General features: G+C 33.0%; 1 protein-coding gene across 4 annotated transcripts in view; it reads right to left on the bottom strand.

Annotated features, from left to right (window-relative positions):
• The window catches only part of GLS (glutaminase), an 80,594-nt gene that overhangs the window by 19,608 nt on the left and 42,960 nt on the right, over window positions 1-18,026 (bottom strand). For 3 of the 4 annotated variants that reach the window (XM_049887709.1, XM_049887711.1, XM_049887713.1), the window contains exons 10-14: window positions 16,790-16,856; window positions 16,174-16,224; window positions 13,834-14,010; window positions 11,221-11,352; window positions 10,052-10,144 (exon numbers count right to left, since the gene is read on the bottom strand). In XM_049887709.1, coding sequence (XP_049743666.1) covers window positions 10,052-10,144; window positions 11,221-11,352; window positions 13,834-14,010; window positions 16,174-16,224; window positions 16,790-16,856 — 520 coding nt within the window. Of the gene's footprint in view, window positions 1-7,252; window positions 8,986-10,051; window positions 10,145-11,220; window positions 11,353-13,833; window positions 14,011-16,173; window positions 16,225-16,789; window positions 16,857-18,026 lie in introns of those variants that run through there. The other variant, XM_049887710.1, reaches the window with a different exon arrangement.

Below are 18,026 nucleotides of genomic sequence, written 5' to 3'. Positions count from 1 at the left end.
TGAAATGGAAACCGGAAGAGTTCAGGCCTTCAGCCAACTTGCTAATAGCCACTAACGTGGGCAAGCAACTTCTTAAAAGGAATGAGCTACCTGACCATTCTTGTACCATGCGTTATTATTACAAAAGAAATACTGGAAGGAAAGCAGAGCAATTTAAATGAAGTGAGTACATGTGCAATAGGAATTTGTCCAGTAAGGGCACTGAGGTAGATCTGTTATTTTTTAAGATATACTTAACAGCTGAATTCTCTTTCTTCGTAGTCCAGTATACACAGCATATCCCTGTGTTACAGTTTATTTATGTTTACCAGTAAGTCATTAAACTCAAGAGCAAACATATTACAAGGATGAGGATAGAAAATTTCATTGCTTCATCACTGAATTATTCTAATTTTGTTGGTTTACAAAAATTTATCCTAAGAACAAGCACAGAATTGTACAAAGATACCTTCAATTTTGGATAATAAATTACAAAACAGAACCAAGAACTGTTACGGATAAATGAACACTCTTTTAGCTCTGTAAGAAGCTATAAGGAGTCAGGGTTTAGCAAGATTTAATAAATTTAGAGTAGCTGATAGACATTTAGAGGAGGTAAACAATAGGGTTTTTAAATGCATCTTCCAAAATAAGTCTGAGGAGTTACAATAAACATCAGCTTTTAGTGCTAACATACCAATTTAGTGTTTTGGGAATATAAAAGAAAAAAATTAAGTAATGAAAACCACTTTGATGCACTTCTACAAGAATTAGTAAGGAATGATTTTAATGGCAAGATTTAAGGTTTTTTACCTTCTACAGTCAAGTAATATTGGAGTTAATTTTCCTACATAGATCAACACTTTAAGAAATAAATCTGATCATGTCCAATGATGTCTTATCGTGTGTGCTGAAAACCCCTCCCAGTGGTTTCCCTTCACAGTGATTTGTCTGTTGGTAAAAGAACTTTGGGATAAAGGAATTTCTTTCTATGAGTGAAACACATATGTGAATATACTAAAATCATAAGATACTGGTGATACAGAATATAGACAATACCCATGTTACACCACTGTTGTAATAAAAAATGAACTCACCGCAGAATAACCTTGTTTAATATGAAATTTCCTCAGTTTTGGGTCTATCAAGGCAATTTAAAACTACTGTTACTATTCTTTAATTTTCATGGACTATCCCAATTTTATTAATAAGGAGACACAATGGGAACGGGAAATAGTATGGTCTATGGTCAAGAGGATGGACTCTGGAATCAAAACTGCCTGGGGTTTAAGTCCTGGTACTATACACTTAAAAGCTGTGACCTTAGGGAACTTACATGATCAATCTGAATCTATAGAGATAATAAAGCAGTACCTACCTTCATAATTTTTATGAGGACTATTCTCAAGATATGCTTTGTACTGGAGACCAATCCATATTAAGTCCATTTATTATAATTGAGCCTAAAATTGTGCTATTCAAATTTTGATGTTAGTAAGTTGCTGCTGGTAGTATATTGTGTGTGTCTTTTTGGTAAAGTTGACTAAAATTACTGACATTGGAAGCAGAAGGTGAAATATACAGAAAACCATACGATCGTCCATTTTAGCAAACTGGACAGCTTGAGCTACTCTAGTCCAAGCTGCACTTGCCCAGGTTAGCTGGGTTTAGGCCCATCCTTTTGAAAACTGATCACTGTATACTCAGTTTTAGGTCTGCACACTGCTAAGCTTCCTGTGATAAGGGACTATAAAGAAACTCTAGGCTTCTAAGGTCTTTGGTACAGGCAATAGGCATGGATGGGACATTCTACTCGATTTTAAATCACAGACAATTTTAGGTATGTATGGTCATTTCAGAAACCATATGATCATTAAATCTGTGATTAAGATTGTTTATGGATTAACTGTTACAGTTTACTGTCCTATGTCAAGATGAATGAGAAGCATCTTAATAAATATGGTACATCTTCCTGAAGTCAAATGTACTCAGACTCTAGAAAAGGAAGTTTAGTCTATGCTTTAAAAATATCATGAAGGTATTAAGAAGTAAAACAAAATTCATGCATATTTTTAAAGGAAGAAAATAGTACTCAGAAGTTCATGCTTACAGTATATCATAGTATACCCCACCCAGATCCTAGGCTCACCAACTCAACATTTATTGAAGCTACTTACATCTACTAAAAAGCACCAGGTTAACTGGAAGCCTCAATCTATTAAGAATTTCTGCAGATTCATAACTAATGAGCTAAGAAAAACCAAATTCTTAACTAATGACACAATTATCTACCTCCCCCCAATGGCACCGAAAAAAAAACTACAGAACACAATATACAAATAATGCAGCAGCTTTCTCTCCAGAAGCCCTTAGTACAAGGGGAGTGTACTAACACATAAGTGAACCATTACGTGACAAAGCCAAACATGGAAACAACAGTGCTGCTCCCGTGACAGACAAACATGGCTGATTTAAAATAAAGCTGAATAACAAGCTGAACTAAAAGCTTCTCAAAGTTTTATTACTTAGCTAAAAACATAAAAAAAAAAATTTTTCCCCCTTTGTTTCTCCTTCAGGTGAAAAAAAAAGTTATATATTCTCGAAATTCTGTTGAAATAGCACCTTTTAGTTGAAAAACTTCACAAATCAGTGACAGAAAGTTATGCTCTATTTCCCATCCTCCTCCAAACCATTCTCCAAAGTCTCTCTTTCAGGTAAAAAAAAAAAAAAAAAGGGGGGAGACATTATGGCAGGAATATTTTATTGGTATGATTAGAATGGGTTAATAGTATTAGTCACTATAGAATTTTAACAAAATCAACACTTGTCCTGTAATTTCAGTCAAGAGATGTTAATGAAGTTTCACTGTGCAAAACACATTGTTTATTTATTCAAACTCAAAGTAGAAACAATATCATTTAGTTCTTTATTTAAATTACAAATCTTACATTTAGACCTGGATGAAGAGGTGAATGTACTCAAGGTTCAATGAAAATAATAACAACAGTAAGCTACATTATACTGAAAAAAAGAAGTCTGGATTTTAACACTTAATTTTTTAAAAACTTTTATCAAAAACAAATCTTGACTGTCAAATGTCAATACTACTTAAAGATTTGGAAATGAATGTATTAGCAATATGAAGATTTGGAAATGAAAATTCATTTCATGAATAACTATGATGTAATTTTTTAAATTATCTAAATTTTCACCCCAAAATGAACTATGATATTGAAAGAATGAAAAATAAAGTAGGATAATTAAAATTAAAAATGATATATTTTGAGTTTTTCAATTTCATTGCAGCCCTATAGAGTTTCCTAGGCTGTAATCTCTATAGGAGCAGATCACCAGGTCTTTTCTCTAACAGAGAGGTAGATGGGTCAAACTGCTGACCTTTCAGTTAACAGCTGAGTGCTTAACCACTGCACCACAAGGGCTCCTTCTGAGTGACTGTGAGAAATAACAAAGTAAGACTTTGGATGGAGTTCAATTAATTTATACCATGGTTTTATGCAACATCATTAACCTCACTAAACGGAAGAAAGTCAAGACTTAAATATTAAGTTTTATGTTATTCCCTCTCAAAGTACACTTTATAAATTGCCCCTTAGTGATGAATTATAAAAAGGTATACACAAAATAATGAAAACTGGTAATTCTAACTTGGGATTAAGAGTAAGAGACTAAAGACCCTGATTTTAATTTGATAATGGAATGGTCCATATATGAGTATTTCAGCATCATTCTAATTCTATAATGTGAAAGTGGGGGGAGGAACAACCAATCCCACTACCCTTGAGTCAATTCCAACTTACAGCAACCCTACAGGACAGAGCAGAGCTGCCCCATAGGGTTTCCGAGGCTATATATTTTTACGGAAGCAGACTGCTGTATCTCTTTCTCTCGGAGCAGCTGATGGGTTTGAACAGCTGACCTTTCAGTTAGCAGCCAAGCGCTTTAACCAGGGCTCCTTAATGTGAAAGCAATCAGTTTATATTGAATAAAAAGCCAGTCTCCTAAAAGCTCAGGTTCTTACCTTTATAAACTTACGGGGAGAAGAGCTATGTAGAAAAGTTCAATTTTTGAGAATTTAGAAACCAACTCTTTGAAAGTAACAATATTTAAGTGTGAAAAAAAAAAAAAACCTCAAAACAGAAAATGTTGCTGTGAAGCTCGTTTTGACCATAGGATCCTACAGGACAGAGTATAACTGCCCCATAAGGATCCAAGGCTGTAATCTTTATATAAGCAGGCTGCTACTACATCTTTCTCTTTCGGGAACTGCCAACCTTTTAGTCAGTAGCCAAGTGCTTAATCACTGTGCCACAGGCTCCTCTAAAATCAACAAAGATTAAAAAAAAAATAAAATGTATGTTAGAAATAATATATATATTTCCTTCTTAAACTTATTGAATGGTTAAGAGAGTTAACAAGGCCAAAAAATAAAACTCCCAAATCCATGTCAAGTAGAGACTGATCCTGAAGACAACATGCACTATAGGCAGACAAATCAAGGGTCTTATGCTGAGGCCATTCATAGATCCATCCAAATATCTAAAAACAAACAATAAACAAAAACAAGGGAAGTACCTAGAATTTTGCATAGATTGTATGTCTGGGGAAAGCTAACAAGCAAAAAAATTTTTTTTCCTTTTGAGAACATTTGTTTAGAACTCAAATAGCCCTTTGCTTATTTAACATCTTTTTTACTTATTTTTTTTTCTACTCTCAAAGGAATTGATTCTGAAAAGCCAATGGTACGCCACCTGTTTTTAGAGCCACATTTCTGCTATATTTACTTTCTTTCAAAGGTTCCAGGATAATGTTTTATTTTTAGAATTACTGTATTAATTGCAAAATTCACTTGTGACTTTACTAGTTTTTAATAACTGTGGCATATGGCTGCTTACTATTACTAGGAAGATACAATTAAGTAGTTTTAATAAATGCTGATGGGACAGTCTGCCAAATAACTTGTAGTCATATTAACTACTGGCAGTTATGCTTCTCATAAAAAATACGTAACAAACAAATCTCTCCACATAAAAACACAAAACCAATCAACCCCAAAAAACAGAAAAGAGAAAAAAAATTGTAAATATTACTAATAGAGAAAGCATGGCACTAAGTAACTTGGAGAGAAGTCGTACATCTGTAACTAAATTGTTAAGATGAGAAGTTTTCTTGTCTTTAAAACAAAAAAAGAAGACGGCAGGGAGTCTGCACCAGATAACCTTTGAGATCACTTTCTAGCTCAATTTTATGATTCTAAAAAAATATAAGATTCATAGTAATTGAAAGTACATCAACAATCTTGAAAGGATGAACTTCAGCAGTTTACACTAAATTCCTTCTGAAAATTAAATCCCTTAAGAAGACAGTAAAGGTGAATATCTTTATAATAGATATTCTACTCAATATAAATTCTACTGGAATTAACAGTTCTTTTTTTTTTTTTTTAAAGCAGGAAACCCTGGTGGTGGAGTGGTTAAGTGGTATGGTTGCCAACCAAAAGGTTGGCTGTTGCTACCAACCAGGTGCTCTTTGGAAACTCTGTGGGGCAATTCTACTCTGTCCTGTAGGGTCACTATGAGTTAGAATCGACTCCATGGCAATGCATTTTTAGTCTAAAGCAATATTATGATACTCTTCATTCAATTTAGCAATATGTTTTTTTCTAAGTTTTAGGCAACAACAGATAAAGTAAGGTCATATAGTGAATAATATCAATTAATATTTTTCCTCAGAAAGCAGAAAGAACCTGTAAATTTGGGCTGTATTTTTTGTTTCAGACTTATCAAATGGAAAACAACAAAAATTTGGAGAAAAGTCTTTATTTAAATACTTATAGTACATCTAATAAAAAAACGCCCCCGCCAAAGTCCCAACACTCGTCTGCATTAAAAAAATTATATATATCAAATGAAGACCTTTTGAGTATTTCTAGTTTCTCTTCACAATAGCCTCAGAATTCATTAAAAATATTTTAATAGTAACTTCATAACGAATAATTTTTTCTAAGTTAAAATTCCAATTGCTTGTTGTACTTAAAATGTTGGAGTTTCTTTCATCAAAAAAAAAAAAAAAAAAAACAATAAAATCAGCTTAAAACAAATTTATTGTACAATACAAAAAATAGGCATACTGGAAAATAAAAGATACATTATTAAATATACAAAGCAAATGAAAGAAAGCTAAACAACACAAATGTTTTAATCCAAACACTAAGATAAAATGCACAACATTTATGCTGAAAACAAAGTATTTCAGGGATAATTTGCATTTCAAATGAAATGTTAATGATGCCCCCCCAAGAAAAACAAATATGCTAATTTCTAAATGCTTGAATATCAAGAATCGGTAATGGCATAAAAGAAATTAATTAAACCCAACAATACTGAGTACTTTTCAGGAAGTTTATTTGAAAAGGTATTAAAAATACTAAAGGATTCAATGTCCTTAAATCTGGCAAAGTTTTTTTTTTTTTTTTCCTTTTCTTTTAAAGTAATGTTTGGGAGCCTATTCACAATGTCTTCCTCCTTCCATTCATTCCTTCCTCCAGTGAAAAATAATAAAAGTCCATTTTTTAATTTCTAGATGGCCATTCTAACATTCTACGAACACAATAGCTTAGATAACTACTTCATTTATAAGTATGTATTTAAGCATTTAGAAGTACTACAAATTAACAATCTAATTTTGAAATCTAAACAAATATGCACACAATATGAAACATCAAATATAACGGTTATTCAGAAGACAACTTGCTTTACTGTCTTAATAATAGTCATTTTACCACTTCTTCATTTTATAAAGTAAAACTAGCCTCTAAATGAAATAACAAAATGTTAGAATTCAGAGCAGAGCGGAAAAAAACTAAAGACCTCTTTCCAAACTATTAGGGCATTCACTTGCCCAAACCACAAACAGCTCTGGTGGAACTAGTACAAATATGGCACTGTCCAAAGGCAGAGCAGTGGCAAGGCCATGAAGAACCATTCTATTGTAAATGGCTGAACCAGATCATCCAGTTAGGATATGCATCTGTACATGAGAACATTCAAGTAACCGTAAAATCCTCTAAAACTAAATACCTAATTATTTAAATACATAAATTTAATACTTTAAGTTAGCCCAAAAGGTTTTTTACCAGCACCTTTGGGAGAGAATTTCTGTTCCTAACATCACAGTCCTCAAACTCAAGGCCTCATATGATCAGGATTTTCTGTATCTATATTTACACTGGAAACCCTGCTACCATAATGGGTAAGTGCTACGGCTGCTAACCAAAAGGATGGCAGTTCAAATCCGCCAAGTGCTCCTTGTCAACTCTACAGGGCAGTACTACTCTGTCCTATAGGGTCACTATGAGTCAGAATCGACTCAACGGCAGTGGGTTTGGTGTTTGGGTTATATTTACACTAGTACCTAAATTACCTAGTGAAATCTTTTTTGCTATACTGTATTTACTTTTTACAGACTTTGCCCTACCATATATATGCCATGATCTAAAGACACTAATCCCCAAATAAAAAATTTACAAGCTTAAAAATGAATTAAAAAACAAACAAAAAACACTTCAAAGAACTGTGGAGGGAGGAAGAAGTGTGAATAGCTCCTACAGAATTTTACAATTGCTTTGCTAAGAGAGCCTTTATATACTGTGAATTATTATTTGAAACCATGCTGTGTAGAATCTAAAGTTCTTCTCTTAAAAAAGTGTTGATTCTCAATACTGCATTTTCATAACTGAACGAAAAGATTCAAATCTAATAGATATTTTAGTAGTATACTTACTACCTTCAGACTGAATTCATTTCTTAAGTACTCTAAAAGAATTCAAATTAAACAGACTTTGAGATGTTATAGGTTATCATAAAAGAAATATTCATTAGCATTTATGAAATTATTAGGATAATAAAATTATTAAATGCTAAAAACCAAGATTTGCCATTCATACTTAAATATAACAGAAAAAGTTAAGTGGATAATATGAAAATAAAATTGTTCAGGTGAACATTTCACTTAAGACACTGTCTTTCCTTCTGAGTAACTAACCATTATAGCTTTTTAACAACGAAAATGTCATTACTTCACATCTGAAATTCTTTGGCTGGAATGTTTGGGTAAGGTAAGACACTCCTGTATATGGCAATTCTTACAGAATAAATGAGCATAGAAGTTGCAAAGCAAAAAAGTGAGGAGACGACATATTTAATAGGGTTAAATAACCAAGCGATGTTTGATAAAATTTAAAATGAATGTTAAAAAATTTAAAGCTAATCTATCATTAAAAATAGTATAAATGTAAATTTAAGCTAATTTTATAATTTACTGCTATTTTAAGTAAAATAATTTGGGATTCATTATTTTTGCTTCTTTAGTTATATATTTACCATACAATTACTTTCTACTGCTACTATAGACATCATGTCAGTTTTAAAACTGAAAGAGAAAAAACAAAATGCAATGAAACTTACAAGTCCAACATGGGGAGTTTCAAATCTAAGAAATTACAGTTTTCTGTTATTATTTTAAAATGAAATTATCTGACTACATAGTCTAAAATTTTAATTATACCAAGAAAAAAATTGAAGAAAAATTTTCCTTTTTGTATTTTTTCTTTAAAAGAAAGCAACTTGCTCTATTTGTAAATACTTTTTAAAAGACCAACAAATCCACTTTTTAATCTATTACCTTTACACAAAAATTAAAAAAAAAGATTTATGGCTCTAGCATCCAAGGTTGAGAACACACACACACACACAAAACTCAAATAAATATTTATAGTATGCAAAAAGCTAAATATGTTTGAAAGGTTAAATGAAGAACATTCTGAAACTATGACTCCTTTCTTTAGCTTTTCTCTCCCAGATTTTCCATTCTATATACTATAGTTGTAGAGATGTCCTCATTTGACTCAGGTGACACTTTTTTCCATACTGTCTCTTTTAAAGCAAGTTCTTGCTGGAGACTTTCATAGTCCAATGGTCCAAAGGAATGCTAGTTGTTCAAGCAACATACATAATTTATTAGTGCACTTGAGTGAAGAAAGGTCCAAGCTATAAAATGGTATTTTTCAACGAATGTTATTAAAATCTATTAACATTTTCACCCACCACTATTTGACATTGTGTTCCCATGTTACTCGTGTACTTCCACGGAAGTTTCTATTCTGTCGGGCTCTGGATTAATCCTCATATATTATCAGAAGTTATTCAGATTGGAATTAATGATAGAAAAATTTACTTAGCATGTATTAAAAACAGTTTCTATTTACAAGTGCTCAATATTCAAGTTTAATTAGATAATTTTACTATAAACATTTTCTATACGGGATGCAGAGAAACTGAATTAAAATCCTTAAGTCCCTTGGCCCAATGAACTATACAGTCCAAAAACTCTTGTCCCTGAAATTTAAGTTCTGATTTCTTAATACTAAAATAAAAAAAAAAAAGCACACACGAAAAAAGGAGTACATATGTGCAATAACATGAAGTTAATCTACTGACAATGAACAAATATGACTTTAAGGTAAAAATATCAGGAATATTGCATTAAACTCTTTTTACAGGAAAATATTTAATCTATAGTGGCCTACAAAATTTATTATGAGGCTTCATAAGGTCTCTCACTAACACTATAATCCCTTTCTCCATTTACATATCCATCCACTCAGGAGGTAAGAAGTCAAAATAAACTTCAATTCAGGACTATGACAAATATTAAGAGTAAAAACGAGACTTTTTAAGCTAAACGTATAGCTTTAGCACTTTCCAACGTGACTTCTTTACACAGAATCAATTCTAAAAATATTGCTTCAAATGGTAGAACACAGGGGAAGGAGGGACCATGCTACTAGGCTGACCAGCTCTAATTTAAATAATAAAGCAACAATATTTAATATCTATGTACTACTGGTCCAGGATGAAAACGTCAACAATTTGTTTACAATTATTTGTGATTAGCAAAGCCATGAGACCACTAAAAACATTAAGCTAAATTTTATTTAAGCAACTTCATTTCTTTCTCAAAAAAGTGTTATGTAATAATCTAAATAAGAGCTTACCCTTTGATCACCACCTTCTCTTCGAGGATCAAGTTTTTTTGCAAAGTGTCTCAGATTATCATAATTATGGAAATTGCACAGAGAAACAAGGTCCTGCAAATAGTTAAACAGAACAGGTATGAGAAATTAGCCATTCATCGGCTATTATTTATTTGTATTTTAACAAACTGTGCTAATATTGTTCAGCTTAATTATCTCATGGAAACCACCTCTGCATGTTAGTAAGGCACCATGATGCATTGAGAAGAGAACTAAATGAGAATAAGACACACATACAAGTTTTGAGAAGACTGCTTACCCAAGACCTCAGCCACCCAAACTGTCTAACTTTCATATTCTATAAAATGGGGATTATAATAATAGACCAAATGAAAGAATTCTTCTACCAAAATATATCTACCAAATAACTGTAAATCATCACAAAAACATAATATTCTGGTTACAATCTATTGTAATCTAATTTATATGTAACACAATGTCATTCTCTGGTTTGTAAAATTTAGAAGATTAAAAAATAAACCAGAATTTTAATCAATAAAGTCTGATGAAAAATTATGATACACAAGGCAGGCCCTAGGAAATACTAAATATAAATAAAACCAGATACTGAAATATTAGCAAGAACTGGGTGACAATATAAAATACAGAACCAGTAAAGAGTAGCGATGCTTTTAAAAGCTGTCAGTTCTTTTTGATTATACCCCTCCAATCCACCTGTAATTAATACTTAGAATTAAATTTCAGTAATGTGTATAAAGGCAGTGCCTATTTCCTCCAAATACATATATAAAATAAAGGTACTTATGAATAAAAGTATTCAAAAAATGCAGATTAAAGGTGATACAATAAACTGTAATAATTCTTAAACTATGTTGGATTTCAAATTACTTTTCCAAGATTAGAATCTTTTGATGAGCTTTTGAAAACTGAAAACTAATTACAACCATGAAAACTAAAACATCAAACAAATGTAATTTTCTATGAGAATGATTATATGGAAGCTGTCGGATAGAGGCAACCAGAAGCACCTTATGGCTTCTGTGAATACCTGGTAACTGGCACACAGGCAATGCACCAAGAATCAAGCAACCACAGAAATGGGTAAAAAACAGAATCGATGGATGGCTCAACTTATTTGATCATTATTTTTATTAAAGAAATATGCTTACATGACAAAAATGAATTCCCTTAACACTGTTGCCCATCTTGTCCAGAGGAGGAGACCAGCACATCATGCCCATGACATTGGGGACAACTAAAAGAATGCCCCCAGCAACTCCAGATTTTGCAGGAAGACCAACCTGAAAACAATGTGGAAAAAAAAAGGACACTCAAGTCAACATTTTAAAATGAAAAATGTTATGCCCATTAATAGGAAAATTAGTTAATAAATTATATTATATACTTATATAACATGGAAACCCTGGTGGCGTAGTGGTTAAGTGCTACAGCTGCTAACCAAAAGGTTGGCAGTTCAAATCCACCAGGTGCTCCTTGGAAACTTTATGGGGCAGCTCTACTCTGACCGATATGGTCGCTATGAGTTGGAATTGACTCAACGGCAAAAGGTTTGGTTTTTGGTTTGGTGACTCATAAAACAGAATTCCAACATTAAAAATAATGTTGGAGACAAATATTTATTGATCTGTTTATAATAAAATGCAAAACAGTTATAAAACTATTTGGAATGCATTCAAATTATAGGAAAATATTTCGAAAGATACACTCCAAGGGGTTAGAGTAGATTATATCTAAACTATGGGGCTATGGATGTTTTTATTTTATTCTTCTTGATTATATTTTCTGTTCTAAAATAAACACATATTGCTTTTAAATATGAAAAGTTATTTTCAACAAAAATATTTTACAACAGGAAAACAATGACGAATTATGTCTTCCCAAAAGATTATCTGTGGTATACTGCCAGAGAAAGGCGTGAAGAACAAAGACAAAATGATAATTCAAATTAATTCTCTTCAATTTTTTTTTAAAGTTCACATTATGCAAAACATTTATGTTACATTATTAAACAATTAGGATAAAAGACAAAATTAATGTCACCAGGGCAGTGTTCATGGATGGCTTAATAACATGCAGACATTGAGTACCTCTTGAAAGAAGTACACCTATGAGGTAATCTTGCACAAATTAAACCAAAAACACCTTAATTGGGTTTACTAATTTACAGGAAATATAAGGGACAATGGAATGGATGTAATTAGCAAAATACAGACTGTGGGAAACAGGAAAAATGACCCAGTTTTTTCAAATAAAAATTAAGAAAAATAGAGAGTGGTCAAGGGGAGACCTACTGATTAAAAGAAAATAAGGGGAGGCATTATCAACCAATCACAATGCATGGCCCTTATTTTTACCTCGAGTCAAATGAATTGTTAAATAATGTAACAATAATTTATAAGACAATCCAAGAAATATGAACATTACATTTCGATGATATTAGATATTAATTTTTATTTTAGATTTTTAAAATATGTAATAATGATGCCAAGGTTATGTTTTTTAAAGAGTCCTTTTCATTTAGAATTATATACTGAAATATGATGACTCAAGCAGAGAAGTAGGTGTACATACAGATGAACAAGACTGGCCATGTATTGATAATTAATTAAGCTCGGTGCTGGATACAGTAGATTTGTTAAATGAATCTCCCTATGTTTATATGTGTGAAAATTTTCAAGTTAAACAAAAAAAATTTACAAGTGTATTATGACTTGTCATAGCAGAATGAAGCAAGAAGAGTCTATATACATTTTGGAAACCCTGGAGGCGTAGTGGTTAAGTGCTACGGCTGCTAACCAAGAGGTTGGCAGTTCAAATCCGCCAGGCGCTCCTTGGAAACTCTATGGGGCAGTTCTACTCTGTCCTATAGGGTCGCTGTGAGTTGGAATCGACTCGACGGCAGTGGGGTTTGGTTTATATACATTTTACAAAGGAGTCCTGGTGGCTAAGTGGTTATGTGCTCGGCTGCTAGCCTAAAGGTCAGTAGTTCAAATGAACCGGGCACTCCATGGGACAGAGATGTGGCAGTTTGCTTCCATAAAGATTATAGCCTTGGAAACCCTATGGGGCAGTTCTTCTGTCCTATAAGGTCAGAATCGACCCAATAGTAACAAGTTATATATTTTAAAAGCAGCAAATGCACAACAGAGATTAAAGAAGTACATTTTTTTCGTTAAGTTTTAACTTTAATATACTTTAAATCCTTTAAAACATCTATGGCTGTACCTGGAGGCCTGGTAGTGCAGTGGTTAAGAGCTCTGCCGCTAACCAAAAGGTCGGCAGTTCAAATCCACCAGCTGCTCCTTGGAAACCCTATGGAACAGTTCTATTCTGTCCTATAGGGTCACCATGAGTCGGAAACGACTCGACAACAATGTGTTTGGTTTTTTTTATGGCTGTGCCCAAGATGTTAAACATCACATCTATGAACTCTTCCTGAACTTAAGGAATTCTTGAGGTACATAATCGCCACAATGCTGAACATTAACAATTAAAAATAAAGTCTGTTAAACCATGTACATTTGAATGCCTTAAAAGTAGAAGTGACAAGGGTCTATAAATTAAGTATCAAGTACTTAAGAGCACCTGGGAAGACTGTTTAACTGTATTACTTAACAATCCTGTAACAAATTAACCTTTTAAAAAAGTCTCTCTCAAAAATTAATGTACAGCCTTATAAGCAAAGTTAAAGTTGCATTTTTAAAAGAACCAGTCCAGACTAGCTTTTTGCCAGAGAAAATAAAAATGTAACAATTACTTACATGGAAAGCAAACTGCCCTGAGAAATCATACATGCCACAGGAATGCATCAAACTCAGTGTATTTCGAACAGCTTCAGGGCTCAATACTCTTTCACCAGTAATTGGGCAAAAGCCACCATTAGCCAGTGTTGCAGCCATCACACTGGCTGATTCACAAGTCACTTCAATGGAGCATAGCTAAAACAGAAAGAGAAGTGAATTCCAAAAATTTAGGTTCATATTACTTTTAGTAAAGTTGACTCCTAAAATAATCTACTTTATCTGCTATTTCATACAAATCTTTATTCCAAAGGGATTTTTAAATATAACTTGAAGATATTCCAAAGATTTCAATTGGCTGAAGTCCTAGCCCCTTTAACATTTATCCTGATTTGCCCAAAGGCTGATTTAACCACAAAATGATTTTTTTTTTTTTAAGAAATACCAATTAAATTCCAAAGATCATTTCCTAATTTATACTTAGTATTAATTACAGTGTTGTTCTTCATAAGGTGACATGTACCTAATTTGACAAAATCCATCTTAAGGGTACTTTCCTGATACCCTGATGGATGTTCAATTAGATACTGCCCTTCTCTGAAAAAAGTAAGTACGGCTTCTATGGCTGTCTCTTGATTTTTTGACCTGAAGTATAGAAATTTCACAACAGATTGACAGAGCCCGAGCTATAATAGAGGAGCCCTGGTGGTGCAGTGGTGAAACGCTCAGCTGTTAACCAAAAAGTTGGCAGTTTGAACCCACCAGCTGTTCTGCAGGAGAAAGATGTGGCACTCTGTTTTCATAAAGATTTACAGCCTTGAAAACCCTATGGGGCAGTTCTACTCTGTTCTATACGGTCCCTATGAGTCGGAATCAATTCGAAAGCAGTGCATTAAGCTATAATGGGCAAAGTCAAATGAGTATACCAAAGAAAAATAAACTTTAACATACAAAAAAAATTCCTATGGGCTAGGGGTAAAAAAAAACACTACTGGATAAAAGTGATACTACACTTATATAGTACTTTATCATTTACAAAGTAATTTCACACATATCATCTCGTGTTATCTTCAATGTAATCTGAGAAGTTAGGTCAGATGTATGCCATGGATAAAGAAACTATGGCTCAATAATTGAAATTAGGCCACATGGTTAATAAGTGACCAGGTTAGACACTGAATTTTATATTGATAATCTTTGGATTTCAAATTATGGTTCTTTGCACTGACAGTATAAGTAGATTTATACATTATTTTGTTTGCTCACACTTTACTATTTAAAATAATATTGTAGAAAGGGCACTGCATGAGGAGATAGGTGTATCTGGTATATTTCTACTTCTTCATCCATTTGGGCAGGTAACAATCTATGACCTGGCTTCCATCAAAATCTACTTCATTATCAATCTCCCTTGTATCTTCTATAAGGTTACTAAAAGGCTAAAATTAAAGTACTTTCAAAAATAAAGAGAAATAGGTAAATGCAAGGTAAACAAGAAAGTAGCAATAATGTGGCCTACTATATAGCTTCACAACACAGATATATCAGTGCAGTGGTACCAACGGCGTAAACTCTATAAAAATGAATCAAACTGAAAATATGCGGGTGGGAGGGTGTTCAGGAAAGCTATCTTAAATTGAGTTTAATACCACAGCAGATTATTATGTGAGTGTCCCTCCTCCACCAATACGGAGGGCTATTCTACCTTAGAAAAAAATCTACTGTGTGATTGCAGAAATTAACAATTACTTTCCCTAGCACCAGTTAAATCAGAATATAGTACTAATAAACAATTTACAAAAGATATCAAATCAGCTAAGAAACTGCCACTTTACAATGCTGAATATGAGCCCTCCGATAAACAGGATCCCTGGTGGTGCAGTGGTTTAAGTGTCTGGCTGCTAACCAAAAGGTCAGCAGTTCGAATCTACCAGCTGCTCCTTGGAAACCCTATGGGGCAGTTCTACTTTGTCTTATATGGTTGCTATGAGTTGGAATCAACTTGATAGCAATGTGTTTTTTTAAAAAAAAAAACAAAAAAACAGGATAAAGAAACAGCTTCCCCCACAGAAAATTTATAAGCTAATAAAACAGCTTATAGGAAACCAATCTCTAGGACTATACATTGTTTTTGACCTTTCTTGAATACATTGTTTCAGAAAAAGTCTCCTTATTACATTGAGGCATGAATTTTTTTGAGACATGGGCACCAGACTATTTCCTGTTATCAGGGCGTTTTTTGAAAGTCCATGGGAAATGTATTTTCTCTTGGCCTAGAGTCAAGGTTTCAGAGACATCTATATTCTACAAAATGTGGCACACCCATTTATGAACACAGTTCATACAGTTAAAGTAAATTACCTGGAAATAGAAGTCTAATATACCAACCATGTCTGTGCCTTCTGGAAAACACTGAAAAAACAAAAAGAGAGAGATTGTTAAAAATACAGAAACACAGGGAAAAAATACATGCACATGAGTAAAAGGAAAAGTGAAGATTAAAAACACACACAAATATTTCATTTTAACTGAAAATAAAATAGCATGTAACCTATAAAAGGGTGTAACTATGAAATAACTAAGAAAAACAAAATAAAATTACAACACATCATATAAATTCTAGTTTAACTGACAATGATGAACAGATTTATAATTTATATCTCATGTTCCTGGACTAGCCACTTAAAAAAATCAAGTAATCAATAATAAACAGGCATTATACTTTGGAAAAAAGAGGCTAAATCCCAAGCAAAATTTACATTAATTGAACTGATAAAATATTTGAAGCACTGATCAATACAAATCAATTTAATAACATTAACAATTTGATAGGACTGACTCCACTACTCTGCAAAATCCTGTGCACCTTAAATAGTAACAGGTAGTTGCTTAATGGCTTTTGTTGAGTTCTTAGCATAAATCTTCATATATTTTACTAAATCAAAGAGTAATTTGAAATAGAAACAAAACTTAAAACCTTTTTTTCTTTTAAGTAATATCCTATTGCAAAATTCCGATCTCCACTTTCTCTTTCAGACTGAAACCTGGAAGGGGAAAAAAAAAATTTGTTTTACTTATTTACTGTCTGTAAAATTGTGATTATAGTTTAATGTGTATAGCAAAGTACAATATAAAGAATACTAAACTACTCAGGAGTGCTGGGTTCCAGGCCCAGTTCCATCAACAGGCTAGTTACGTGGCCTTAGGCAAGTCATTTACACGACAATTCTTTCAGCCATAATTTTTCTCAGCTATAATAGGACGGAAATGAACTCAGACCCTTTCTAGTTCTCAGATTTCATGAATAAAGAAGTTAATTTAAAAATTATCACATATTTCACCTTTAAAATACATGAAAAAAATTGCAAAACTTTCTGGCTCCCCCCAAAATACAATAAATAATCAATTCCAACTGAGGGAATACATGGAAATTTCACTGAGAGAGGGACACATGAATTGGACTTTCAGGACTCACTGGATTTACAGATTTCGGGGAGAGAGAGCCTAAGAAGTGGCAAATTCAAGTAGCATATACAAAATTATAAAGGCATAAAAGACAGAACTTCATTGAAGAGTGACAAATATTCTGATGTATCTGGAACACAGTTCATGGAGGCGGGTGGACAGACATGAAATTAAAAATGGAGACTGGGACCACATTATCAAGACTGATAAATGCCAAAGAGCATAAATGGCTCTTGACTGCCTACAAAATAAAGCCTGAAACCTTTCCAACAGCACCATTACCTTATCAGATTTATATTTTAGAAGGATATTCTGACATCAGTTTGGGAAAGGAGAAGAAGAAAGGGTGAGTGACGTATTAAGAGAGTAATGAGAGCTGCAGAAAGCCTGGATTTAGGCAGTGGTTTCAGGAATGGAAGGAGAGGTATGGTTAAACACGACAGCAGTTGGATAAGTTTTCTAATCTGACTGGGAAGAGAAAGAGGGTGAAGTCTGGTACAAAGCCTGGATTTCTATCATAGGGTATTTAGAGGATTCCTGGAGCAAAGGGCAGTTTAGAAAGAAACTGAGTTTTGACTTAGATTCAGTTTAGATACTTGACATATCAGTATACAAGTGTCCAGAAGGCTGAGGATAGAAGAACAAGTGTGGGTTACACTCTTTGTATTATTGATTACAATGTCACATTCTAAATTTATACACTGTGTGGACACATTTCAATGCCTCTATGTTCAGAAAAAGGGGTCCTG

The sequence above is a fragment of the Elephas maximus genome, chromosome 6 (genome assembly GCF_024166365.1).
Source record: "Elephas maximus indicus isolate mEleMax1 chromosome 6, mEleMax1 primary haplotype, whole genome shotgun sequence".
Taxonomy (NCBI): Eukaryota; Metazoa; Chordata; class Mammalia; order Proboscidea; family Elephantidae; genus Elephas; species Elephas maximus.
The sequence above is the reverse complement of the archived record's forward strand: the minus strand, read 5'-3'. Positions and strand labels throughout refer to the sequence as shown.